General features: G+C 41.9%; 1 protein-coding gene across 2 annotated transcripts; it reads left to right on the top strand.

Moving 5' to 3' along the window:
* The first annotated feature begins 1,642 nt into the window (after positions 1-1,642).
* On the top strand, positions 1,643-7,338 carry LOC148033652 (uncharacterized). Of its 2 annotated transcripts, none has more exons than XM_087681571.1 (11): positions 1,643-2,076; positions 2,810-2,934; positions 3,312-4,305; positions 4,728-4,814; positions 4,912-4,995; positions 5,081-5,160; positions 5,326-5,561; positions 5,956-6,050; positions 6,132-6,360; positions 6,606-6,669; positions 6,760-7,338. In XM_087681571.1, exons 2-11 carry the CDS (start codon positions 2,851-2,853, stop codon positions 6,910-6,912), a joined length of 2,106 nt encoding a protein of 701 aa, XP_087537697.1. In that variant the 5' UTR covers positions 1,643-2,076; positions 2,810-2,850; the 3' UTR covers positions 6,913-7,338. The 2 variants fall into 2 exon arrangements, with proteins under 2 accessions (XP_087537697.1, XP_087537696.1); XM_087681570.1 differs by having other exon boundaries at positions 1,645-2,076; positions 6,126-6,360.
* The last annotated feature ends 3,237 nt before the right edge of the window (positions 7,339-10,575 follow it).

The following is a 10,575-nucleotide window of genomic DNA, read 5'->3' as shown; positions in this document are numbered from 1 at the left end:
TTAACATAAGAGGCTCTTACTTTTGGAGTGGAAAACAAATGGGAGGAATACTCATTATTGAACATCCATTGTGATATGTACCATGTTTATAAGTAAGCCTAATATTATTGTGTGTAGCACATGATTCAAAACATTATTCAAAAGTCACAACTAAAGAGCCTATTCATTCTGTGCAATATCTTGAGCCGATTTATCAAATGTTGTAAACGAGCCTATTCAAGACTTAACAATTAGAATTATCCACTATTTTAGACAATTGTGAAAAGCAATGAATATAAAATTAATACAAAGAAATCTTGTGTATCACTTCCTTGTTCTTGGTAGCACACAAGGAAGGCAAAAACATATGGTGTATCTTTTCATGGACTAGCACCAAAATTTTTGGGACTTTTTCATGTGCAAGAGAGACATTATAAGATCTCTCTTTTGTCCTTGCTCCCAATCTTGTATCTCAAAAACTTCGTGAAATCTCAAACATTTTGATGGGTTACATTAGAAAAGTACAACACTAGTTTCTTATAGAGGGAATCTTTGCACAATACAAGATTTTCACAAGGTTTCATGTTTAGGTGTTAATCATGGATAGAGATGTGTGCATGTTAATAATCAATGCCTATTTTTTTAAAGGGTTGCGTAATTTCTCAATCGGCAATACAATTTCTAAGAGACTTTGTGCAAAACAATACACTGATTTTTCTTATTGAATATGTACATAGAACAAATGAAAATCATTTATGTATTAAATATATACATACAACACTCCAAAAAAAGTATTACTATTTATGGTTACACAACTTGCACAACTGCCATTTACAACAAAGATAGCCATCAAATTCGGCCTTGATGATAGAATGCACTTTGTTGGTTTGGCACAATTCATGCGCAAAAAACTCATAGCATTAAATATCTAGTGTGCTGGGTCATGTGCGAATCAATTTCTACTATAGTCTCACAACACAGTGAGGTAAAACTTTTGCAAAAAAGGAAATGTTTAATCCCAAAAGCATTTTTGGCACAACTGATATAAAAACCTCCAGCTAAAGTCTTTCGAAGGATGATCGAATCAAATTGTATTTAACTGGCCTTTTAATGATTAAAGGTTATGTAAAATTTCAAAGTCTTCAAACCTTCTTTTCCCTCTTTCCAAGGTTTTTGGGGCGGAAATGTATAAATCATTTTTCCCACCAAACCTCGGTGTTTGGCTGCGTGTGCAACCACGCTCCCCACATGGGACCGAGCCCTTCCTCACTTTGGTGCAAGAGTGCAACTTTTAGGGGGGATCACTTTTGCCGAGGGTGACGTGTCCTACAAGGGAAGCCCCTTCTCCAACCCACGTGGGAAGATGCAGATTCAGGGGCGCTGACGTGGTGGACGCTTTTCACAAGAGGCGAGCTTGCGTGGCATGCAGGGGGTGAGGACCGGCCAGGCCGGTGGGCTGGCGGAGAGTTTTAAGAAGCGGAGGTGGAGGAACCGGCGACAGCCGGTAGGGGAGGCAGGGGCCTTCCAAGTTTCATCTCTCTCTCTCTCTCTCTCTCTCTCTCTCAATCCAGCGAGAGGTTTTTCCAATTTTATAATTTTTCTGCGAGTGCCTCCTTTTTTACTCTCGCTTTCTTGCTCCTGTTGATGATTATGATGATCACCATCCTCCCTCCGTTCCTTGTCTCCTTCTCTCTCTCTCTCTCTCCCTCCCCTCCGTCCCCCCTTCTTTGATTGTCAGCCCTCCATAGCCGGAACCTCAAAACAGACATCACAGTGAGAAAGAGAGACGTCACGGACCACGGCCTTTTGTCTGCGAGCGCGTAGAATCCTGTCCTTTGGCCCATCGTCCCCCACCATTTTTATCACCTTCATGCTCGTCAATCTTGTCCCATCCCCTGCCCCTGCCCCTCCTTTTCTTGATCCTTAAGCCCTTTCTTATCCCCAGGCCCTCCCCCCCTTCCCTTTTCCTATCCAGTACTGGCATAATTGAGCTCCTTTTAACACACAATTCGCCTTCGACCCTGTGCCATCAGTGTACAGCAGAAGAACAGAGCAATTTCCTTTCCCCTGTCAAACAAGATTACCGGTTTTGATCAGGTAAAATTTCATCTTCAGCCTGTGCATTTTTGCTACTCGAAATTATCCGGTCACTGGCTTATTGTCACGTTGAAATTGATGCACGATTTGTGCCCATTTGGCTACACTCTCTTCAAATGTCTCACGAATTATGATGATCTAAACCCTGCCTCCCGCAATCAGCATTCCAATTCTTTCCAAACCCCGTGCCACGCCCTTTAACACGGTTTAATTCATTTAATTCTTAATTATAGGCGTAATCTGTTGGGTGATAATCGCCAATTATCGAAATCAGCCTTTGCTTGTAGCAGATCTTCGTCCTTACTTCACTGGATTGTATTAATATGTCTGTTTTTCCTAGTTTATTTTGCTGTTACTTTGAAATTCTCGTTTAATGGGGACCCAGGGGCCTCTGTCCGAGACGTAAGAAGATTCATGTGATGTACCTGTTTGATCACATGCCAATTATCACTGAATGAATGCTTGATTTTTGTCATGTCACCTGAAGCAATTTTATTGTACCCAAAAGAATGATCTCACATTTGCAGCATCAAGAAACAAGACTACAGTTGTCTCTACGGATTTCCTTAATCAGTGCACATAACACAGATACAGGGTTTATAAGCCCCAAAATTCTTCTGTGCTGACATCTATTCTTTACAGATCTACGTCGCAGGGATCTAATTGTAACCTGACCATGATTGGGTGCGCATTTTTTGTATCTGATCATGCAGCCATTTTGTGAATTTTGCAGTTGATTACTACTGGCTGGAATATAGAGATTATGTCCGAGTGATGCTCATGCAGCTCTGGTCTGACATGGAGGGACAACGCAGGAATGTTGGGTTCTGTTTTCCGAAATCAACACGCTCCTCACGGGTAGGATTCGGCTTGCAGTTAGTGATTATGTCTTCATGACTAGCAAATTTGACTTTCATTCTGGCATGCTGATAAGCCCTGCAATGCACTCCTACGCATATCTGAAGAATGTCATTGGTTTCACAACCAACAAAAATGTTATATTAAATGCTTGAGAATTCATGCAAATATCTCTTTCCTGAGATCAATGGTCTTGTCAATGCATTCTATCAGTTTTGATTATTCAGCTTCTGCTAATTGTGCTGTAGCTAGCATTTCTCTCATGCTTAATGATTCAGATTTTGCGCATCTCTTTAAATGTCACCTAAAAAACCCACTGTGAGTTGCATACTGTGTCTCATGGAAACTCTGAACAAACATACACTTTATTGGTGCAGGGTCGAGGTGAAAGCTTAAGAAAACCCAATGACGTGAAGAAATTGTCAAAGGAAGCATGTTTTTTTGAGCTTCTAGCGACGGTTGCAGGTCAGCTTTTGCAAGAGCAGGAAGCTGGTTTTGCTAGAGGCGCATCAGTAGATCCCGTCAAGGACAAGGGAGGAAGTTGTTTGGAGAGGGACACTGTCAGCAATCAGCCAATGAACATGCTGCTTGGGAGTGCCAAGGGACATGTTGCAGTCTCACCAAGAAAAGTTAAGGAGAAGTTGGAGGTGGGAACAATTGAAGGTGATAGCTTTCACTGTCAGCATAAGGAAATTTGCTCTCTCAAGGAAACCCAGCTAAACAGGGTCAAACCTTGTACCACATCACAACCACTTTCTTCTAAGAGGTTGAAGAAATGTGAAGGTTATGGCAAAGAGGATTTCGAGTCTGTGGCTTCAGATGAAAAGAACCTTGAGACTGACAAAAGAGATGGATGTGAGACTGAAGTAAAAGTTGAACAGGATGATACTCCCATGTCAGAATTGGTTCAGCCTGATGCAGTAATCAAGGCAGCCCTATTAACAACAAAGCTGGATTGTCGTTTTACAGACATTAAAAGGACTAGCATAGGTATAAAGCATCATCAACTAGAGCATCTCTCTCCAAGTTTAACCACACAACATGAAGATAAGAATTTACTTTTGCAAGAAGAAATGATTGTTGATGATGACCCTGCTTTGGTGAGTTCAAGCAGCAGTGAGGAAGCACCTTTCACCATGGCACACAAATCTTTTGAAGGAAGTGGAGCAAGGAAAGATACTTACTGCCTGTTAAAAAGGGAAGATGATGGTAATTCTTCAGAATCTACAGTTGTTAAGGCAGTGTCTACTACAAAGCCGTCAAGACTGCTTAAAACCAAAGTCTCCAAGGCACGAAAAAGTGCACTCAGTTCAAACAGGGCTAAAACTCATCAAGGACCTGGTTCTAAAAGGAAGTGTCAAGATCTGGAAGGTAGGTGTGAAAAACTGAAGACAAACCCTTGCTTTCTCTTAGTGCTTTTGCAGGCATCCATACCTTCCTAAGGCTTTCAGCATTTTGTCAATACAACATTAGCACAGGCAATTGTTTACATTGTACATGCTTCTGGCGTAGGTGCTATATCAACAGTATAAACAGTTGTAGAAGCTTCAGACCTGATCATATATTTGGCACTTATGTTCTGGTTTCAAGAATTTGTTATTGATTGCTACGCAAAATGAATCTGACAAGAGCTCGATTTTTATTGCACAAAGAGTAGAGAGTTGTTACTTTCCTGATTGATTTGAAGTTTAGTAATATAGTGATAACAAGAGATTGATGTGGATGTTACAAGCAAAGAATCTCATCATTTGCATGATCAATGACAAGAAAGCATTTTCTTAAAACTATTGCAGAGAAAACTATTCGCCCAGAGCCTCCTTTATTGATCAATTCTGGTGTAGTCAGCGAATGTTCCCCTTCAGCTGCCAAGCATCAGACTGGTAAGCAGGATTACAGCATTACAGAGATCAACTGTGCAAATATTATTGGAGTTTCCAAACATGTTATATGGATGATTGAGTTTTCTTGTGCGAACAGTGCAAGGATCGAATCTTTCTTTTTCGCCTTGTGTTTTGACCACCTCTCCAAAATCATCCACAAGGGGATCAGGAGATAGCCATGGTAAAGTATGCATTTTATTTCTTGTTTGTGTTATACTTCCTTATCTAAGGAATGAAGTTTGAGTTGATGTGACGATTCTGTGCAGTCAAGTTAAACATAAAATCTTTCACAATCCCAGAGCTCCTTGTAGAAGTCCCAGAGTCTGCAACTGTTGCTACCTTGAAGGTAAGGACATGAAAAGTATTATCATTCTGTTTCCAAATAAATGCTGACCTTGTTGTTGTCAAGGTATCTATGTTAAGAAAAGATAAATCCACACTTCATTTGCTTTAATATAAATTGATTTCTATACTTTCAACAAAACTCTGATGATTCATTGTTACTGCTCAGAAAGCTGTCATGGAGTCAGCTATGAATCTACTTGGGGATGGATTCTGTGTGCGTGTGCTTCTTCAGGGAAAGAGAGTAACAGATGAGACAGCAAGCCTGCTCCAAACAGGCTTATCAAGCAGTGAAGATCCAGATGCTTTGAGCTTTATGCTTGAGCCAAGTATAATGCCAGCATGTACAAATGCTGAAGAATCACAATTTTTGCTTTCTCGTGCTCACAATCAACCTACATCATGGTAATCTTTATTGTACACCTCATGGATCATATTCGTTTTTATAACTTTCTGTAAACAGAAGCCAAACATAGTCAGTAAAACCTTTGGACCTATGTCTTTGCTAGAAATGTGGGTCCTGATAACTTCAGATGTTGGGGACTGGATATCTGATCTTGTGTGTGCATGTGTTAGAATCTTGATATTCTTTCTCATATAGCTAAACCTTCTTTAATATGGATATTGGGATAGTGCAGCATCTGTTGATAAATTCAATCTTTTCTTTGGTGGTTTGTGATGGTGTTTTAATCTGGTGATAAATGTATAGGGCTTTGGTCTGTTTGTTTGAAAAGGGTGCCCCTTGTCTAGTTTAGTCATGTTGCTATTTTATTTGTTAATCTTTGACACACTTGAGCAGGTATCCAGTGCTCTCAAAAGGAAGTCAGATAAACAGTAGCCATGTGCAAGCAGGTGAAACTGAGGGGGCAGTTGAGATTGATGCAAACAGTTCAGGTAAATTATCCTCGTGAAGCTTAGTTCTCCATTGGATATGACAAATTTTATGGACTGACACCTTGCACTATCCAGAAACAGAGATGCAGTCTCCAACAGTGAAACCATCACACATAGTGACTGTACATGATACCTCTGCTCTCATTCTCCATCCTGGCCATGGTGGTGAAGCTTTGCAAGAATTGGCTGTAGTTCCTTTGGGACAAAAACCTGGGGAAATGGGAATAAGCAAGCGACGTATGAGAAGGCCATTCAGTGTTGCAGAGGTTGAGGCATTGGTACAGGCAGTAGAAAAGCTTGGAACAGGAAGGTAATAAAAAGGATCAAATTCCACCCTGATTTGCATCTTCTGAGCCGTATGGAACTTAGCACAGTAATCTCAAAGCAAGCAGCACTGCTGAAGTCCTATAAGGAGCAATGTGTACTTGAGCCAGGGTTTACCATACAATTCATTATATTGGGCAGCAAAACAAGAGTAGTATGCTATTGATCACTTTTAGCTTTGGTCACAGTGAGTAGGTTGAAAGTTCTTATGCTTGGTATGTTTGTTCCCAGGTGGCGTGATGTGAAGCTGCATGCATTCTCCCAGTCTAAGCATAGGACATATGTGGATTTGAAGGTCTTTTCTTTTACCCTGGTTTCGAGTGATATCACCAGCTGTTTGTGCCTGATTCAACTTTTAGAGTAAACATGTCTCTACTCTTAACAGGACAAATGGAAGACTTTGGTGCATACAGCAAGCATTGCACCACACCAACGCAGAGGAGAGCCCGTGCCACAAGGGCTTTTAGACCGTGTGATACAGGCACATTCCTACTGGACAGCAAACACAATGGGGCAAGCAGTAGCTCCTGGAAACTAGGTTCCTTCAAGTGGCTTGTATAGATTGGTCTCAATCTGTGCATGTTTAACCTCTGTAAAGTGTAAACATGTATACCTTCTTTGCAGGGTATTCAGCTTGTACATTCATTTCTCTGTATTTGTCCATAACTTCAAACCAGCATTCCTGAATGGCGGTCAGCAGACATCCACTAACCCCTCCTCTTTGCCCTGCTTTGTGGAGAATTTTCTCCATTGTCCAAATAACTATTTCAGGGATTCGTTGACATGATGTAGGTAAATTTCTTCATGTGACATTTCTCCCCAATTGTTGATAGGGATCACAATCAGGGTCTCTGTAGTTGACATTCATACACATTTTTGTCAACATGTCAAGCTGCCAGCAAGGGCATTGGCATGGAAATGACCATTCATTTTCAGAAACTTGTAATATAAAACATTTAGAACCGTTTTTTGGGTTTTTGTGGTGTCCTCTTAATGTGTGATACTTCTTGGTAACCCTGCAAGCCCCTTTATTGGAGGAAACGTGAATGGAAGTTAATTCAGAAAAGTATTTCAGCTGTGAGGTTTTTGTAGAGGTTTGCCTCTTTGCTCAAAAAGAAAAACAAACTAAATACAGGGTCTACTCAGCATGGCATAAGCAAGCAGTTGCAAACGAATTTGCCTTGAAGCTTGTGCATAAATGAAGATAAAACTATCCACAGGGCCCAGAATCTTTCCCCAGCTCCATTCTTTGGTCTGTTGCACTTACACCAGGGGTATCCTATCCCCAATTTGCTACTCGTCTTTTTATAAAGGGCTGGGCAAAGAATTAGCCATAGGAGAGAGCTACTTGGATCCATTTCTTCAGACTCTACCCAGATCTCATAAAGAGTTCACCTCACTCTGCAGAGCTGCAAGGTTCATGCCACATCTCATTTGACTTTCTAGACGAGATGGAAAAGAGTTCCTTTTGGCTCCGACTCACAGCGTTCTTTTGACTTTTGGGCCTTGGCACACTCAGAGTCTAGACAAAATCATGGGATCCCCGTATTGTTTATCACCTTCTTCTCGGCGGCATGTTGTCTGACTTATATGGTCAATGATTGATCAATATACCAGTCATGATTAGGTCTTGTGATATCCCATCATCATTGAAACCCCTAGTAAAGATGTTCTGGTGTAACAGAATTAGATGGAGTGTCTGCAGGTTCCTATTAGATTTATGAACGATGTCTTTCCCCTATCTAAGCCAAATCTGTTTTTCTTAAAGTTAAAACCCCAAACTTGCCTTGTCAATGGCCTTCCGTTTTTTAGCAGGGCTAAGAAGATGGTTTCTAGATGAAGATTCTTCCATGTCTTATAGTCAGAAATCTGGAATGCTTTTGTTTCTTATTGATCAAGGTACTAGAATGCTTCTGTCCTCTATTTGCAGTCTTTACCAGTTCATGAAGGTCAGGAATGTTGAGTCTTTTTCATATCCATGTTGTCCGAGCCACCCTGGCTATCTTCACATTCAAAAGGGTATTGTATTAATTGAATATCAGGGTTTACATCAGACTGTCAAGGGGCAGCTAGTATCCTTCAACCGACTCAATATTTGGTCCCTTGTGCAATGTGCACCTTTGTCACCAGCTATAAGTGGACCAAAGACCCTTTTTACGTCGTCCATTTTTTGCCCCCAAACGTGCCTGCAGCCTCCCCACTGCCCACGAGGATGGAACCCTTAAACCTTGGACATCCTTTGAGTTAGGGTAAGGAAGGGAACCAGTTATATAACGACCCACAAGAGTTACACTCTTCTCGAGCACTAGCCGGCGCCAGTTTTTCAGTTTTCCAAATTTTGGTAACTTAGCCATGCATTTGTAACGGACATCTGTAAGCAAAAACTTGCAGACTTCTTGCTCTACCTACCTGCATGGGGGCGCTTTGAGGGTACCTAATAAATTGCCATAAGTGGCCATGTATTTTTCTTGTTAAAAGTTTGCAGACTTCTAATCCGTAGCAAGTTTTCAAAATAAAGGTTCGCAAGACTTTGCCCCTGTTGGCTGTGGGAATGCAAAGAAGTAGAAGCATTTACTGCAGTATCGGTAGACGTATAAGACCCCACTGATGTATCGGCCCCTAGAAGGGTGACCCTCTTCACACGGTAGCAGGGGCGATGCCAGAGATGGTGTATCAGTACCTGTTTTAGTGATGCATCTTTGTGCTAGTATTGACGCTGTAATTTGCAGTTCAGTGGGCAGACATGTAAAACTTAAAAATATCTGCACACATGTAATTTAATTAAAGAGAGATGGCATATATATCAGTCCTTGAATGCTCAACAAACCTTGTTTGCGGTGTATGAGGAGGAATTTGCTGCTCGCGCCCGACACAGCTCTGTGCTGCGGAATCCTGATTATTGATACTGCAGTTTGCAGTGGACATGTGTGCCCTAAAACATCACGTGGCTGCAGTCAGGACGTCTTCTTCTTCCGCGGGCCATTCCGAATTTCCGAGCTTCGAAAAACTATTTCAGAAGATTCCCCTGCCAACTGTGAATACCTCAAAGCAAACTTTCAGCTTTTTGCAGATATGAATTTGGAAGGGTTTAGATTTTTTGGTGCGGGCAGATAATTATATATGGTGAAAAAAGAAAAGCAGCGAGTCCGACTCTGCATCATGGACTACTACTATATATCGACCGCCGTAGTACGTACCCTAGATTGGATTCACCGCTTCCATAAAGTAACTAATATACTAACACGTTTCCCCCAATTTCAGATACGAGATTCCAAAACCAAGTACGCTTGCGAATCAAGTCCTCCCAACTTAAGTAGGGTTCTGCTTTAGAGCCAGTCGTGCCCAGGCTTGCAGCCGTCGGGTGGAAGGATTCCAATTTCCCTCCCCTGCCCCCCGCCCACAAACGTTCAAGTCGTGGCGCTGGCTGTGGGGTGAGGAAAAGAGAATGCGAGGTGAAGCACAGGATTTTCAGACATGGAAGAATGCTGATTGGTCGCAAGATTCTGACATTGCGAAAGGAAGCAAAATGATTCGATAGCCTTGTTAGAGCTCACAATTTTCCCAGTTTATTCGGGCCAACTAAACCCCACAGACCCCACTCCCACAGAGGGGGGACTAATAGGGTGGGAGAGTGGGGTTCCCATCCCCCTATTAGCTCCGACCGAGCTCTTATCCCTTCCAAAATTGACTTTACTCTTGCCATCCCAGATCAATTGCACAGACAACGACCTTATGCTGTGGAGCTTCAAACTGCATTCCAATTTCCAACTCCTTGCTTTCCTACAAGTCCGAAAACACAAGCCTTGAGAGTCTCTTGATTTTCACCCCGATTTTGCATGTGCAATCTGACCTGCAGGCTGCCACAATTGCCTTCCCCCATAAGATGCCACAGCCCACAATGTTTCCTTGCTCCCACATGTACGTTTCACGAAAACCTCGTTCGTCCAAGAACCATTTACAACAACTCTCCAAAGGTCTTGGAAGACCTTCTCTTTGAAAGGTGACTTCAATGACCAATTGACAGTCAAGTTGCTTTTCGATTTAGGGTTTCGACTTTTTACATAGGTACATCTAACTTGTGACAATGTCAATGCTCTCGCCCCCTAGAGTTGTGCTAAATAGGACAATCTCGACCAACAAGCCCCAAAGTCATGGGAGCTGCCACATGCCATTCAACATACTTGACTTCACTTGGAACAAC

Source organism: Lygodium microphyllum, chromosome 7 (genome assembly GCF_053477565.2).
Source record: "Lygodium microphyllum isolate KBCC chromosome 7, Lygodium_microphyllum_v1.1.10, whole genome shotgun sequence".
In the NCBI taxonomy this organism is placed as follows: domain Eukaryota; kingdom Viridiplantae; phylum Streptophyta; class Polypodiopsida; order Schizaeales; family Lygodiaceae; genus Lygodium; species Lygodium microphyllum.
The sequence above is the reverse complement of the archived record's forward strand: the minus strand, read 5'-3'. Positions and strand labels throughout refer to the sequence as shown.